The sequence below is a fragment of the Plectropomus leopardus genome, chromosome 24 (assembly GCF_008729295.1).
Source record: "Plectropomus leopardus isolate mb chromosome 24, YSFRI_Pleo_2.0, whole genome shotgun sequence".
Classification (NCBI taxonomy): Eukaryota; Metazoa; Chordata; class Actinopteri; order Perciformes; family Serranidae; genus Plectropomus; species Plectropomus leopardus.
This window is the reverse complement of record NC_056486.1, coordinates 5,416,996-5,434,866: the sequence shown is the minus strand read 5'-3', so window position 1 is coordinate 5,434,866 and position 17,871 is coordinate 5,416,996. Positions and strand designations below refer to the sequence as shown.

Here is a 17,871-nt window from a genome sequence, read left to right as displayed (position 1 = left end):
GTCTCCAGGCCTTAACGAGTGGAGCTGTCAATCAAAGCGAGTCCCAAAGTGCGTGCAGGGGGAAAGGTCGAGATTGTGGGTGTCGCTGTTTCTATCAAAGCCAGGGACACTTTCTGGTTCAAAATGTTTTCTTTTTTTGGTGTTGTAAGATTTGAGAAAAAAAAGAGTGTTAGTATGAGTAAAAACTACGGAGACCCTTAAGCCTGGTATACACGGTGAAATTTTGGGCTGTCCCACATGAAAGATGACCAACATGAAGAAACAAGGCAATATCTTTGGTTTTGGCCCTAAATAGTGGCCCTACGTCGCAAAGTGACAGAGGTCCAAGGATGGCTGTTATCAAGGTCGATCAAAGAGCCTGGGATAAAATTGTGACAGCATCAGAAATTTGGAATTACCATCTCATGCTACATGTTACGACTTACGTCTGCTAACCAACGAATAGAAATGCAGCATGAAATAATGCACTGATCAGCTCGACACTGGTGCTTAATGCTAGTCGATCGTATGAATACTTCAGCTCTCGTTGCAAAATTTGCGACTCTATGGCCTCTATTCAACAGGCCAGGACTGCATCCACACTGTCCTTCACCTGCTCTTCTTCAGACTTTCTTTGCTCACATAAATGCCACTGTAGCAAGGGCTCGATTTATGTTTGTTTATGTTTTTCTCTTACACCTACAGTGGTGTGGATGGGTGATGCATGCTGACAATATTTTGTTATTGCATAGACATCGATGGACGTATGTCTTAGCCTGCGATTCTGTAAGCGTCATCGCACAGTCTGCATACATCAAACTTGATGTCGTACCCAAGTTTGTTAGATCTATGTTACACAGTGTAGACTCACTAAACTTGCTAAAATCTCACAGTCTGCAGGAGGCTTTAAATCAGTGGTTCCCAACTGGTCTAGCCACTGTGTCCAGATTTCTTCTTCTGGGTTGGGAACCACTGCTTTAGAGCATGCAGTTTATTCTATCCAGTATTTTATTCGTTCACATTGTATTCTTGGTGTATTTCGTTGACAATTGTGATCCAGCCGTCCTTTGACAGCAGGTTTACCTGCAGCCACTTACCTTTGATGGCTTTCTTTTACTCAACCAAAAGTACTTTATAAAGATTTTCATCCTGCTTCATGAATTTATCCGGTTTTCGCTCAGGTATAATGTGACAAAAGAGCAATCAGCTCCTATTCCAAAAATGATCCTTATTTCTTTGGCCAATATGAACAGATCAGAGGGCAGTCCCCAAAATATATGAAAGTGCTTCACCATTGATTTACCACACCGCCTCGAGCTTTCATCCTGTCCCTGAGAACGCCGCTGTATAAATTTCAATTTCAGAGTCACAAAATATCGTATTATGTTGCTCCAGCTGAAAACCCGTCAGAATCTTGAGTTGGTAGTCTGAGCCTGACCCTCCCAAAAATAACATTGAGGAGAGGTTCAATATTCCCCAGTTCAATACTCTGTTAACAAACACATCTATTGTGTTTGGTTCACATATGACCTGTTTCAAGTAGGGCTGCACGATTATGGTCAAAATGATGCTCACGATTATTTTGATCAATATTGAAATTGGGAATATTTCTCACAATTATTCTTTTTTTTCCGGAGACAAAATATTTTAATTGCACACTGACGCTGAAAAAAGCAGAGCGCTGTTTTCACTTTCATGTTGTGCTATATTGCTGCTAATTAACAAATCTTTGCAACAAAATTATATTAGATTTCTTCGCCTGAATTAAGTGCACTTTAAAAGTTGATTTTACTTTTAAAAATAATCTAGTAAACCACTTTCTCTAAAAATGTAAGTAAATATTAATCTTAATTTATGTTTACTTTATATCTAATTAAGTTTATATATAATTTACTCATTTTGTGAAGTTTTTGCAACTTAGAAATGACAAGTTTAAAATAATGCTTTCAAGGTTTTAGCAACTTTGTAATCCAAGTTTACTGGTGCTATATATGCGTAGTCTGTTGTCTTGTAATCTCATGTAGGATGGGCCAAAAAATGCAAAACGCAAAAATAAAAATGAGTGAATGAATGAATATAGTGCAAAAAGCTGCTGCACTTCTATGTGCCCACTGCATAAATCACATATGCAGACCTGAAGGTTTAAATTCTGGATCGTATGCTACCTATTTCAGTACTTTTGCCTGCTGATTAAAGTAAATCCAGTCTTACTGGCCGGTCTGGCATTTCTGACGTGCCAGATGGGTTGACCCACCATGTGAGCCACAGGGCTGCCAGACGCAAAGTTGAAAAAAATTCTGGGGAAAAAAGAAAAGAGAGATAGGCTGTCCTACTCGATGCTGTGACAGATTAGGGGTTACATGGCCCTAAAAATGTAAATAGTCTACCTATTTAAGGCAGGCGCAGTGGTACTGGCCATTGTCACCTCACCCCACAGTCTCATGTGAATCGGTCCATCATGCAATGTCGGAGCTCAAGCGGGAAATAAAATCTAGGCAGACTGGCGTAACTGGAATAAAAACACAAATGAGATGGAAAAAGGAGCCCAAAAAACGAAAAAGTTGGAGCCGGGAAGGTTCAACAAAAAAAGAAAAAAATTCTGGCAGCTGATGCTGCAGGATGTTTTCAAATGTCAGAACTATTTAAAAATAACGTCAGCGTTGAAAATCTTCTTTAGTAGCAGTAATGACAACAATCTGCCGGCAGCACCAGAGGAGGAAAGAGAGGACAGAGGAGCAGCCGCAGGCTGAGGATTCCAGCAAGGAACATGATTTTTTCTCTACTTATTGTGCCGGGGGTCCAGAGGAAAATTGCCAGTGCCAAATTTTGTTCCCAGTCCAACACTCAAGGACCTTGGTCCATTAGTTTGGTTTAACCAGTGGTTCAATTTTTTTCCCCAAGGATCTTCCTGGATAAAAGACAGAAATTCTATTTGCTAAATAAGTACAACTATAGTCACTGCAAAACACATAAATAATATCTGCATCACTTTCTAAAACCAGATACGTGTGTGCATGTAACAGTCTGTGCATCTGCTAGTGCCAGGTGTGTGTGATGCAACTAATTTAGCACACATCGCAAAATACGCTGGTGGCAGCATGACATGCATGTGCTCCTTATGTCGCAGCTTTTGCATTATTCGTGCTTTACCTGTTCCAGCAGGTCCTCCACCTTCCTCTGCCAGCCCTCTCGTGCCGCCATCATCTCCAGTTCCTTCTGCTGCGAGAGCTGAGTCAGCGCTGCCTGTTTGTCCGCTTCATACTCTTCGGTCAGCTCCTCCTTCAACAAACGCACCTCCTCCCTACACAAGTCAAAATGATGTTTTATTACATTTGTGCCCATTCTGCTTTATTTTGCTAGAGCTGATCTGTAAATATTGCATGCCAGTGGAGCCTCAAAAACTCGCTCCGCTGGTGTTCATTTCCAATTATTAATATCCATGAGTGCTTTGGCAAAACAAGTCAACTTGTTATGATAATAACAAGTGTGATTGTGAAGCAGAGGAGGCGAGCGATATGACAGAGATGGATGAGGAAACAAATGGGGAGAGCAAAACACGAGAAAGTGACACTGACAGCTTGACAGAGTCTAACACATATGAGGACTGTTGGGGTTTTTTTTTTTTTTTTTTACCGCAGTGCGTCTCTCCATTTCTGTTCCAAGTCGTCTGCCATCTTGTCCATCTTCTGTTTCTCTTCTGTTCTGATGGACATCACTCTGGCTTCATGCTGCTGTCTCTGGGTCTCGATCTCCTCCTACGAAAACACAAAAAAACAGGTGCACAAAGTTTAGCCGTGATAAGAAAATATCACACAGCGGGATTTTTTGTGTGATCAGGACTTAACTGTGTCATCATACTAAGAGTGCTGAATGGTTAACAGTAACAATGTGTAGCTGCTAAAAGAAAATCTCCAAATTGCCGTACTTGACCAGATGCAGCATTTCAATAGCTGAACGGTGGATGACTCATAATGCCCACCTCCACATCTATTTATAATGTCACGGCTACAGGGCGTTTATAATGTGCAGGTTCTGAGGCAGAAACTAACTTCACCAGGTCAGCTGTTTCCTGTTGAAGAGGCTTCGGGGTTTATCTGCTGATGACTTCATTACAAGACCGAAAAGCTCTTTTGTTCCGCTGCCAGGTGAAGTGCTCAGGTGGTTAAATCCAGAGTCAAATGTTTATAAAGTTATGTTAAAGATGACAGTTCCCATCTAAATATTTTGGAAAAATAAATCTGTTACAGGGATGCAAATAATTTTGGGTGTGTCTAGAAGATTTGAAAGCTTTTTTTGTGTCTGCTGCTCAGGTTATCTGGGGGTTTGGATATTTATAGGCCCACTTTGGTCCATGCTGGACTGCATCTCTCACATAAAATGACTAATGGTCTCATCAGCATTAGGGACAAAAAAAGAACAAACACTCAGTGGAGATGAGTCACATTTCACTGTAACTGAGCTCTGCAATTTCATCATAATCATTTTGATTATTTCATTGTTCTGTGACATGCATCATGATTGCAGAAAACCTGCAGGGCAGTCGGAAAATATGACAAATTGTGAAACAGCCTGTGGTGCCTGTGAGTGATATATGGTTAAATATGACATTTTTAGATTGTAATTTGTAGTGAGCAGCATGTTACTGTTGTAGCTGGTCAGTTTGGTAGTCCAGTGGTTCTCAATCTTGGGGTCAGGCCCCTCCATAGGGTCATCATATAAATCTGAGGGGTCATGAGCTGATTAATGAGGAAGGAGAAAACAAAACTTTGTTTTCTGTATATGTTTTGTTCTGTACTCATACTTTGAACTTTTCTCTAATCTTTACTTTTTAATAATGCTACCACTACTACTACTACTACTACTACTACTACAACATAAAATAAAAACCAAAAACTAACACCAATACTACTACTACTAATAATAATACCTGCAGTTTTAGCGCATCAAACACACAAACCTCTGCTTGTAAACGGTAACATAAGCCGGTTCGACTATCATCAAACAGCTAATAATCTGTTGCTGAACCTTGTTCCTGATTGCAAACTCTAACAAGTTGAAGACAAAGTAAAAAATAGCTTACAGAATATCGACATGTTGCTACACTTTGCCTCTCTTCTGTAATTGTCTTGTTTCGCAGAGCATTTTTAAATAATATGGAAAGCTGCTCTGGTTTTTGACGTAAAAAACGCTGTTGACTGCTTATTTTGCCAATAATATTTCTTGTAGCACCATATGGACATGTTAACAAGGTTAAAACTTGATTTTCTCTTGAGAGGATCTTTAATTTTCACAATTTCATGCAACAACCTGACAGACCTTTTGCTGAACTTCTTTGTTTCTTTTTTTCTCTCCTTTCACAAACATAATAAGCAAGTATAAGCTATAAGGGTTCCTCGGCTGCTAAACAATAGCTGGTCTAAATTCAGTGTGACGCAGGGATCAGCTGGCTCACTGCTTGTGTCTCTCCCGCAATGAGCTCAGTGAGAACACAAGATACAATCCCGTGTTAGGCCTTTTTAAACAAACCAAATCCTCTTTTTATAGAACGCAAGCTCTGGTGGGAAAGCAAAGAGCAGCGCTCTGCAATTTCATCTAATTATCACTCTTCATTCACTCTCTTTGTCCTCTGTCTCTTCTAGTACCCTCGCTCTTTTTCTGTCTTTTATTGGGTATTTTGTACTCTGATTTTCACGAGCCAGTTTCCACCAGCTGTGACTTTTTAACTAAATCATGAACCTTATTTTTGAGCATTTTGACTGTGTTACATTCAATTAATTTGCATGTTTTTGTTTACATTTTGATCACTTTTGTTCTATTATTTTGCAATGATCCGATTTTCCAAACAACAATCCTAGATTCATTTTATTTCTAATAAAAATATTAATAAAAAGCGAGCAGTCTCTTTCCTGTCCCTCTTGAACACACTCTTCCTGTCGCTCTTGTACCAGCGGGGCTCTTTTCAAACATGAGACCACTCAACTCAAAATAGCCTCATCATCATTATCTCACAGCTGGCCTTCAGTACGCACTTATTTCTCAGTTAAATCTCATTTCCTAGCTCACAAAACGTTCTTCCTCCCTCCCATCTCCTCATCCTTCCTTTCTTTTTTTCTCACTCCATCTTTGTTTCGATGTAATTTCGGACATGTGTGCAAAGTGCAAAGTGGTGGCGATGAAAAATGAGCGCATCCAGACTGGCTCACCACAACAAACCAACGAAAAGCAACACAGACAGAGAAGCACGACTTCATTTCGTCAGGATGCCATTACTCCGCTATATCTTTACATCGCAAATAGCCTTTTGCTGCCATGTCAACGCTCTGACTGAAAGTCAGAGCCAGGAGTGGTGGGATCGTTACGTGACAGTTCACTGAAACAAGTTGAGGCCACAGTGCAAACTTTAATTACTGACTCGCGGCTCTATGCCTCCGCAAACCAGTCAAGCTGCGCTTATAGTTTACGTCCATGTCTGTGAAAACCCAGCAGCACGAAAGGTCTTTACAGTCTGCACAGGTTCAAGGTGGACACCAAAGATTAGTGTCGCCAATTCAGTATCTGACAAAATGTGTCCCCTTCTGACATATGACATTGAGTAATGGCGGTTTTCGAGCCCAAGTGGACATTTGTGCCAATCTTGAGGAGACTCCCTTAAGGCCTTGTCGAGATATTTTATTCACAAGAATCAGACAGGAAAGGCCATGGGATAGATGCAAGGTCACAGTGACATTGACCTTTGACCATCAAAATCGAATTAGTTAGTCAAGTCCCCGTAGATGTTTGTGCCAAATTTAAAGAAATTTCCTGATGGCGTTCTTGAGATTTTGCGTTCTTGAGATTACCTCCAGCCGCTGCGTAGAGGCACATAAATAAGACATTTATCTGATTTAGGATCACATATGAAAGTCACATTAAAATATAAAAGGTCAGAATCCATATTACATGTGCTGTTCACACTGAAAAAAAAACAAGATCTGAGTCACATATGAGCAAAAAATCTTTTTTGCAGTCTGAATGTAAATAACTCAGCAGGTTACAAGCTTCTTACACTATTTAGGGCCGGAAACTTGAATCTTTATATTATAAAACAGAGGAAAAACAAAAAAAAAACCACTCTAATAAACATGAAACAGGCAAATCTTCAAAGGCATTGTGATGATTCATAACCGAGGTCAACAGCGACCAGCTGGACCCTGCAGGAACAGTTAGCTCACCGCACCAGCATGCAACAAAAAGACTGTATATATTTGAGAAATTACAATAACAACTACAGTTTTCTAAACTGCGACTTAACTTTTCTGCTGATTTTTCTAGATCCAAACAGCTGAGAAAGTACTCATTACTCACACTTATAACGCCTTCATTTAGTTTATCAGTATCACGGCTGAGCAAATATGTAAGTGACTGCCTGTAATAGCAGCACCATTTGTCAAAGACCTGACAGATATATTTGACAGAGACAGAGTATCCTGTCTGTGTTTATTGTTTGAAAGCAACACATAAAAGCTGCGGTAAAAATGCTAACAGTCATCTACTGCTAAATGTTATTTATTGATCCTTTCTGTAAATATTTCTGTTTACACTTTATTGTACTGATCTCTGATTTGTGAATCATTTTCCTGATAACTTTCCAAGAAAGAACTGTCTATTCAATATTAATTGGAGGTAAAGTAGAGTTCAATTGGCATGCTTCTGTTTCATTAATTCTAGTTAATTGTTAGCGCCAGTGTAAATAGTCTTTCAGCTGAACGTGCAAAAATGATAAATTTGTCCAAAGGCAAGTGTATAATTCAACCTACATGGAGACTAAAATATCCAATAATAAATAACAGATGGATATTTCCTTTGGCTACAAGGACATTTATATTTCCATATAATTGCTGATAATGACGTAGTTATTAAAAAAAAAAAAAACATAGCAGGACTTCATGAACATGTAAATCCCTCAGTATTTTCCTCACCTGTAGGTCAGTCAGCAGGTTGCTGGTCTCTCGGACTCGGGCTCTCGTGGCATCGAGTTCTATCTTGAGTTTCTCCTGAGTTTCTCTCAGACAGCTGATCTGCGTCTGAGCTGAACCCAAGTTCTGCTCCCCCTCCCTCACCAGCTCCTGGAGGTGTGACACCTGAGGAGAGCAACACGGGGGTTACGTATTAGTTATTAGAATGTTTGGTCACATTTTTAGGACTCTAAGTAGAGTTTACTTAAAGGTCTAGTACACATCTTTTCTTTTAAAGGTTTTTCTTTTTTATCATTTTGTAGCTTCTTAATTAAGTAGTTTTTTTTGTATTGAAATCATACAAAGGTCATCGAAAAAATGTTTTAGCTTCAAAATGCTATTCTCCCATGTCCTTAAAAAAACGTTTCCCCACACGACTTGATGTAACTTTTTGCATGATGACGTTGCAAAAAAAACAAAAAAAAAAGACCCCAGCACGCCGATTGTGCCTCTTTGTAACTGAGCCAAGCCTTCTCTGAGAATTTTGTGTTTAGTCATTTAAATTAGCTTTATTCCTCTGACACGCTAACCAGCACAGAAGCTAAGCAACGCTCTGCTGTGGACATCATGCAAAGTTCAATTAGAGCTTTGATTCTCCAATTTTATCGTGTTTTTTTTTTAATTTAATTTTTCATTATACTGGCAGCTGTTGTGCATAAAAGGCAGAAGTTTTAATGAACTCAATCAGAGAGGAAGCACGGGAGAAGGACTGCAAGGAGACTTTTTTGGCAGCGTTTGCTTCTGCCTGCCCAGCAGTAGGAGAGATGTGTAAAATGCAGCAAAGAGTGGTGATCTACACACTTCACGGCCATGAACCAACATGCACACTAAACACACATAGGGGCTTGCTGCTCTGCTGAACCTGTCATGCACGAGGCAACGGGCTATTGATATAACAAAGGGAAGAGAGGAAGGAAAAGTGGTACAAGTACAGTCTGACTTAAAAAATCAGAACTATCCCTCTCAGGTATTATTATCAACGCACTAACTATGTCACTGCTTTTGCAGACAGCTGAGTGGGCATCTCCATTTGAAAACCTGCAAAAAAAGGCGGATGGAGTCACCCTTTGACGTACCTCCTGATTGGCCATATTGAGTTTGGCCGAGAGCTCCTCCTTCAAGTTGTCGAGCTGCTGCTGAAGGCGATCTCGCTGCTCCTCCAATGACAGACGCTTAATCTCAAACTCCTGACTCATTTTCTGTAGAGACGGAAGAGAAAGAGAGCATGCAGAGATGGGTGAGAAGAAGAGGAAAGACAACAGGAAACTCATTAGTGCTGAATACATACAGTAGATTTATTCTAACTTTATATTCAAACATCATCACTGACAGAAAAACGAAACAATTTAAATACTTGAAAAGACAAATTATTGGTGCATGTTTACTTTAAAAAGGCCAAGCAGCTCTTTCTCTTCGTTTCTGCAGTATTTCCCACTGAAAGTATAATCTCTAAAAAAGGAGTGGAGTGAGGAAGCTAGTGTAAATCCCATTTGTGCCGTAATATGGAGTCGTGGCAGTTGTTGAGTGTGAAGCATGGCTACTGAATGGAGGAAGGACACGTGAGTTGTCATTTAAACTTAAAAGGCCATCTCATCCGACCATCCCGTTTCTATAATCCTTCAAACCAAAGCACCAAATCCTTTCTGGGCCACTCTGGATTTCTCTTAGAAAATGCTTTCCACGTCTTGGTTTGCCTTAGATATTAATTCCCAGCACTGGTGTATCTATAGTGGATATTTTTAAGAAGTACCAACATCATTGTGCTTTGCTTGTGTTGTTTAGTGCTGTCCTGCTGGATACACAGCACTATAGTTTTCTCAGAGACAGATTTTTTGTGGTCAAATTGTGATCAAACGGTTCTAATATCACTGTGATATCAAATGTTCCACTTAATATGCTAAACATCTGCTAAAGTAATGCTAATTTAATAAATGCACAACATTTCTTGCCCCCACATTTTCAACAACAACTCTGATCACTGTGCAACCTTTCATTAATGCTAGTAAAGCTACTAAATATGGGAATATATTTAATGTAGTGAGGCCATGGAAATGCGTCACTTATTATAGATCATTCTGCAGCAGTTGTGCCTTTAATGTTATAAATGATCCTTGCAGAAAATGATACAAATGAAGATGGAAATACTGTCACCAATATACTCTGATTTATCATATTTTTCTTTCATTAAATGAGCCAAAAAGTGACATTCCCATCTGTTAATTTTATTTATTAAAAGTTTCTCCATTATATTTCCATTCAGTTTGCTATACCACAATCCGTATGTACATCATATCATCATAGAAAGTTGTATTATACACTTAACAGTAGATGGTTTCTCCGTATTGCCAACTCCTATTAGAAAACTGGTTCAGCATGTGAATTACTGATGGTGTGAAACAATGAGGATCTTTCCAAGCTCTATCATCCTTCCCAATATGACGTGAGGAAACTATAAAGCAACTGCCCATCTTATCTTATCCACATGGGAGCCAACCAGTAATCCTCTTTCTTTAACCCAGTTACTGTAGATGAGCCTGTTACCATGTTACTTCCAGCTTTTCACAAGGTTCAAGGTTCAGTTTATTCAACCATAAAAGATGGGAAATTACTGATCAACCAACGTTAATTACAAAAACACTGAGCATGAATACCCATAAAAAACACAGATAAAGGCAACATTAAGCTGTATTACATCATAAAAACTAGGGAGTTCAAAACTTGAAATTACATTAAAAAACCTCACGTTAAAAAAAGAAAATAATCTTGTTAAAGGTGTACTATGCAGGTTTGTTGGTTGCTGGTTGTAAACGTGCTCGGAAGTGAAATTAAAAATAAAAGCCATCCCATTTACTCTTCTTTGGCGCTTCACCTTGACTTTTTTATGCCACTCAAATTCAAATATTCTAAATACAATGTACACTTAAACTGATATTGATTTTTTTTAGGAGGCAGAAATAGAGTGCCCCAGGGTTGACATTTTTCTGTAGGCCGGACTGAAAAAGCCTATGGGATTTTTTGATTGGATTGGATCAATGCAGAAAATAAGCTCCGAGGTGAACAAACATTTACGATACTTACAAGTTTTGTATAGCCAGATTATCTTCACAAATGAACGCTATTTTCAGGATTTTTAAAGCCTTATTGCAGTCACCGGCGACACTATTGCTAAGCTAAAACAAACTATGCTATGGTCACGTTGCCACGGCTACGAGGCTGTAAAGATGTGATTGGCATCATTTCTGCAGACTCATTTAACCACTTGTTAGCAACTGTCTTTCTTAAGTCACAAAAAAAGCTTCAAAGTGGGGTATTTACTGATGTATTTTATGTTATCAAACATATGTGAAAGTTTCTTTTCAGCCACAGACCTTATACTGACTTTGAGACCGGGGAACCGGAGGTGCTGAATTGCGAATGGATTTCCAGGTTTTAGGACTCATTACTGTGGTTCTCTATATGTTTTGTCGCTGTTCCCCATCCATAGCAGTATATTACTTCATTTCTGTGCCTGTACTCCTGCCTGCTTCTCTAAAACAGGGGCGTGCTGACCGCCCTCTACTGTATGAAATACACATGGATGGAAGAGTACCTCATATGACTCCACTTCAAAAGATCTGGACTATCCCTTTAACTGCAGCCCCAGTCTGCACGACGCTCAATGAAACAATCTATTCTGTTGATACTGATGACAGAGAGTACAGACAACAGCTAAAGACAAAATTACCCTCCATCTGCATCTGAAAACAAACCCACCAGATGAATTAATTAATTAATGTACATCGACAGGAGAACAGTAATCAGAAGGGAGATTAGAGATCTGACTGCAAAGGCTCTATCCTGCTGCCGTCTCATCCGGCCTTAACTACACTGTGGTGAATTATGAATTAATACAGCACAAGAAATTTGTAGAATTATTAGTCATATTATTGCCTCGGATTAAAAAGTCGTTAATATCTTGCTGACGGACATGAAAGTAAAAACAGAAGAAATTTTAAAAATGACCAGTTCTGTCCTGTCTTTCTAAATCTTTGTCTCACCCTCTCTGTCTTCCTGCAGCCTCTCTAATTTCTCTCAAAATGAAAACAGACATTAATCTAAAGATGACGAGGCACAGCGCCTCTCTGGCTTACATAATATTTCCTTTTTCATCATTCCTCTTTCCATCCCTTCCCTCCATCGCTCTTTCTTTCAGGGAATCTATAAACACACACCCACTTGCTCACACACCGCTCTCACTTGGCTTGGAGGCAGGATTTAATGTCAATGAAAATCAACCAATTAGCAGTCAGCTTCAAACAGCATTGCAAGCATGAGCTCAAGAGGAAAAAAAGGAGTGTTATGAAAGAGGAGAGATATCGGAGGAGACAGAGGGAGAACACTGAGTTCAAAATTATTTAAAACTCAGAGAGTGTGTAATCATTTCAGAGGCAGAAAATAAGCTGCGATGTTAAAGGAATGGTCTTTTTCAGATACATTTTGTGAGTTGCTCTGTATCATGCTGCCTTCATGCCTCACAGCTAATTCACTTTGACTGGATGTCAACATGCTCCGGTATGAATGGGATTCTTAATGTTCGCTCAATGCAGGTGGAGTCATGTGAGCGTGAAGAAATTGGGTGTAATGTGCTGTAAGGGCTGCAAGCAGCAGAAAAACAAGCGCTCTTCCTCTTCAAACGTTTCAGGAGAAAAACAATAATATTGCCGCTGACCAATCAGATAACGGAGCTGCGCTTCAGTGCCGTCACCATGTGATAGGACAATGGTGGTGATGTCATCCTGCATCATCAGCCCAACCCACGTGGGAAAATCTTTACAGACATCAGGTCATACAGCACTAAACTGCTCCTGCTGTTTATTCACATATTTATGGCTCACCACAAAATAACAGATTGCGGCTGGTGATCAGATATGCTAAATTATGACAGAAATATAGAAACAAGATGATAAAGTCTCACATTGTAAAATTACAGGGAGGATAGTTTCTGCTGACCTGCAAGTACACAACCTTACTTAACTACTTTTTGCACTGTGCCGGCTGCAATTTATCTAAAAAAAATACAATATATATACATCACTTTTACAACGTGCTTAGAAGACCGCTTTCTTGACAGTCTCCATGATCAACAGAAATATTTAAAGGTAGTTTAGCCTCTAAATTTATGCTTAAATCAAACAAAATCACGACTAAAAAACACTGTGGTTGGTCCATTTTGATTCACAGCACAAAATAACTGCACTGGAGATCATTTCAGGTGGGCTCAATCTTATCTCATGCAAACTGTGGACATGTTGCTCTGAGGCTACATCCACACCGATACGCTTTCTAATTAAAATGCATAACTTTTGCTACATTCATAGTATCCACACTTCTCCGGCATATTCAAAGCCCTAAAACACAGACTTAGGAGAACACTGCTGTAACAGTTTACTTTGAAACTCTGGCGTCTCGAGTGACGCAGGGAGACTGTGACTTTTGAAAACGATGACACGGATTGTGTCTCATCACTCCTGGCCAGTCAAGCGAAAACATGCTTTTGTGATTTCATCCTTCTTGTGTAGGTAACATTACTGCTCTCCTATTGCCATGGCTTCATTTGCATATGAGTAATGCTACCATACTGCACACTCTAATATAACGCCATATTTGTGTTTTTCTGTGTCTTGAGCGCGTTATACGTTTTTTTTACAGTCCCACCTTACAGTGCTGATCCAAACAAAGAAATCTCAGGTGATACTTTGTATCATTGCTGTTCGTCTGTAGTTTTTATGGACCTAAGCAACCAATCATGGAGTGGACAACGTACTTCTCGTTTGAATGATGTATGGTCATGTGATATGCATTTTCTGGTGTCTCATAGGATTGGGCGATACATATCGAATATAGTCGAGGTATTGCGGCTTGTTCCACGTGCAATACTGTATATAAAATGACTATATCGTGAACAACAGTAAAAATTGTCAAAAATTCAGAATAAAAGTATTTTATTGAACTTCCTTACAACCACATTTTATTAAATGTTATTATAACAGTAGCATATTCAACTTTATTATATGATAGTAGTTACTTTATTTAACTTTATTCTAACTGCAGTTTATTCAATAATTTTGTATTTTAGCAGTTAACATTAGTTTTAAGGATGTTTAAAATTATGGAGATATATATCATGTATTGCAATATAGCCTCAAAATATAATATTATATTAAAGCCATACACCCAGCTTTAGAGTGTATTATTGATTCTGGTAGATAATCTTGTGTTTAGCACTAGAGCGTGACAAAAAGCTTTCACTCCTGCCTAAACAAACTGAACCAGATGGACGACCACACCAGTTCATTTGAACCTCACAGGTTCGGTGTGAGTGCAGCCTCAGATGAAGTAATCCGCCGATCGAAGGTCGGCGAGCTCTTACAGCTGTTCAGAATGCAGACAGAGAACTACATTTTATACAGAATATTGAATTAAGTCCCACTCTGACTGGATGAACATTACAGGGGCAGATCAGGAAAACTGTGCTTTTCTGTAATTTAACTCATCATTCTGGACGGCATTACGAAATTACAGGATGTGGTCTGTAGAAATGGACGTTTTGCACTTTAATCAGACAAATATTCAGTGATTAATGATCAATGTCATACAGCACAGCTCAAATGGTCAACAGCTCGATGCGGGTGAGTCCGTGGCAGTACACAAACGTTCAATACAGACCTCCTCTCTGCCTAAAACCATTAGTTATTGGTAATGTAATGCTGTTGTGGTAAATGAATCAGGCTAAATTAATTTAAACAGGGTAATTTGATCTGCTGTAGGAAAATTAGGAGGGAGAAAGAAAGATGACGTGACAGAATGAAAGACGCGAAGGGGAAACACAGGGAGAGAGTGATGTTGTTTTCACGTCTTAATATTGACCTAATTAAATGTGTGCAGTCAGTTGAGGGAGCTGCTCATTTCTCAGGGATACATATTCCTTAAACGACTGAGGAAGAAATTAAATTGCTGATGGTGCTGCGCTGAAATGAAAGATACACAAAACCCCGACAGCAACACTCCAGAGCTGGATGCAATTACTGTTTTTATCTGAGATTTGGGAACTTCAGTTGTTGCCTTTTACATGTTTTATCACTGTGAGGTCAAAATATCAGGTTAGTCAGAAACAAACAATAAGACAACCAGTCTCTAGAACTGTTTTCCTCGGTCCGTGTTAAATTGTGTCCACGTATCTTAAAATAGTAAAACCACATGAGAGCAACTCTCGCTGAGCTTGTGATTTTTGCAGCGACACTGACAGCGGGGTTTGACAGCAGTGTGTAAATATAAGATTCAGCCATATGGTAACAAAGAGAAACACAGCCGCCACAGTGTTTCCTTCATCCAGAATAAATGACTTTGTCACTTCTACAGCATTTATTTAAACCAATCTGTAGCTCTGATACATGTCATCTCAAACTGCAGAAAAATACAAACGGGGAAAAAAGCAGTTTCACCACTATTTTTGTCATACTATTTAAACTGTAAAATAAAGATGAACACATGGCTGGTGATTTTCAATTGTCAAAAATGTTCCTTGTATTTTTTTTTTACCTTGTGTTTGTTAAAAATCATTTAACAGACAAGGATTGTCTTTGAATGTCTCTATCTTTCTCTGGCATATTCAACAGATACTGACATTGAAATTATAGTTAAAAGGGCAAATTTTGTGAAGACAAAAGGTCAGAAGCCACAGAAAAAGAATGACACCTACTTGAATTTAAATTTGCATGTAAAATAATTTATATTTTTTACTGACACAATATTCCACTCATGCAATGAGCCCTTCATAAGATGCAATAGTTGGCCCTGACTCTGAGTCTGATTGGCCCTCGGCTTTGTTGAACCATGTCTAAAAGTATCACAATTCTGACCAAAGCAAAGTGAATGTGTGATTATAAAGCACCTCAAAGTGTTACTTTTCACTCACTCTTGTATCTTGAAACATTTAACTTACTGTCATGAGGAGCTTCCTCTCCTCCTCTTTCTCCTGCTGCGCCTCCTCCCTCATGGCCTGGTGTTTCTCCTCCAGCTCCTCCAGCGCTCTGACCTGCGCCTCTTTAAAGCGATGCATTTCCTCCTCAGAGTGTGCTCTCAGCCTGCAGAGCTCCTTCTCATAACCCTGGTGCTCCTCACGCAGAGACTGAGGAGAAGGAGAAGGCAAAATGAGTTGGCTTTATATGATTAATGACCTCTTTTTGACCTCAAACTGCACTTCAAGATTAAAAGTACCTGTTCTAGTTTGAGCACTTGCTGTTTGTGCTGCTCGTTGGAGGCCTGACTCTGGTTCAGCAGAGCCTCCCTCTCCTCCTCCAGCCGGCTGATCTTCTCCTTCAGCCGGCTCTGCTCCTGGTCCAAGTTCCTGATGGTCGCCTCATGGGCCATTTGCGTGGCCTGCAACGAGCCAATCTGACCTGGAAACAATCAAATACCCAGAGGCAGCAATCAGAACATTTCTGATCTTAGTCAAATCTCCAACACAGAGCAAAACAAAAAAACTGATTTGAGTAACAGTTTCATCAACACATCCTCCAACTGGAGTTGCTGAACAGAAGGAGAGCTTTCTGTTAATCTCCTAAAAGTATCAGCTACTCAGAAGTTCCTGTGAGAAACACAGGCTGCTCATAAAAGTGGTAGAGAACTGGTTCATGGGGAGAGAAAGGCATGTGGGGTGCATTGTGACTGAAATCATGTGGGCAGAAAGATAGCAGATGCTCCAAAAAGAGAAAGTAGCCACAGGAGAGTTTACATGATTATCATAATTTGAATTTTACCTAAAATTAAAAAAAAAAAATCACATTTTCTTAATTTTGTGAGAAGTTGTTACATCTTAAAAATGAAAAGTTTAATCAAATCAATCTTTCTAAGTCTTAGCAACTTCATTAAAACAAGTTTACTGAGCTTTATATTTGTATTCTGCAGTTTGCAAACCAGACTAAAACTGGACTTTTGAATTACATGTAAACAAGTTAGTTAAACTGAAATTAGACGAAATCGAATTTCTCGAAATCGGACTAACACATCGGTTAGAAGTCGAGCTATTCTCTCATGTAAACGCCTTAGTCGGACTTTAACTGGACTAAGTGAACTGCAGATGCTCGTCGCCGCCCTCCCTCAGGGGTCAGGGATAGGGACTGTTCATCACTTATAAGGGGGAAGGGGTGCTGCAAAATGGGTCAGGGATTTTAAAAAAATGTAAGCACTGAGGAGGGACCTGTTGGGTGGGACTTAATTTGTAGGATAGCAGATAAACAGTTTTATGAGGATACGTTTTTAGGACAGTGCTAATTTCAACACTTTGTTTCCGGATCTTTCTGAACAAAACTCAGCTGGTGTTTGGCCAATAAGCTGCTTTCAATGTGAAGCTGCAGCATAGGGAAATATTTGCTTTACATAAGCAGTGACTTAATAAACTACAGATATTGAGCATCATTGACCGTCTTCTTGCACAATCTCCGGTGTAACCAGTAACACCAGTGTTGTCACCTTATTAACTCGTGGGAAAATATCCTTACTGTGGCATCTCTACTGTGCACTGGGTGCCTTTTTCATATTATTTCTGCAATTTAGTAGCTTAAAGAAATTTGCTACACCATATGGGATGCACACAATCTAAACTGAAAGTGAGCAACAACCTCATGCTAGCAAAAACAAACCAGGTGTGTCAGATGGCAGGAGTTTATAGGGGATCCTCGCGAACCTCTACAACAAGATGGTGACTAAAATGTTATCATGACATCAATAGTCATAATGGACAGAAACAGAACAAGCCCCAGGCTGATAAATAGCTGGATTTCCCTTTAACAGATGTGTAAAACATCTGTGCACAGCGGTGTATACTGAAGCAGTGAATGACAGTTGGTAGAGGAACATC

The 17,871-nt window shown here is 39.5% G+C and overlaps 1 protein-coding gene across 1 annotated transcript in view; it reads right to left on the bottom strand.

Moving 5' to 3' along the window:
* fam184aa (family with sequence similarity 184 member Aa) overlaps positions 1 to 17,871 on the bottom strand; it is a 58,518-nt gene that overhangs the window by 22,005 nt on the left and 18,642 nt on the right. The window contains exons 9-14 of the mRNA XM_042513178.1: positions 16,230 to 16,411; positions 15,955 to 16,140; positions 9,050 to 9,172; positions 7,938 to 8,099; positions 3,613 to 3,734; positions 3,130 to 3,280 (exon numbers count right to left, since the gene is read on the bottom strand). Coding sequence (XP_042369112.1) covers positions 3,130 to 3,280; positions 3,613 to 3,734; positions 7,938 to 8,099; positions 9,050 to 9,172; positions 15,955 to 16,140; positions 16,230 to 16,411 — 926 coding nt within the window. The remainder of the gene's footprint in view (positions 1 to 3,129; positions 3,281 to 3,612; positions 3,735 to 7,937; positions 8,100 to 9,049; positions 9,173 to 15,954; positions 16,141 to 16,229; positions 16,412 to 17,871) is intronic.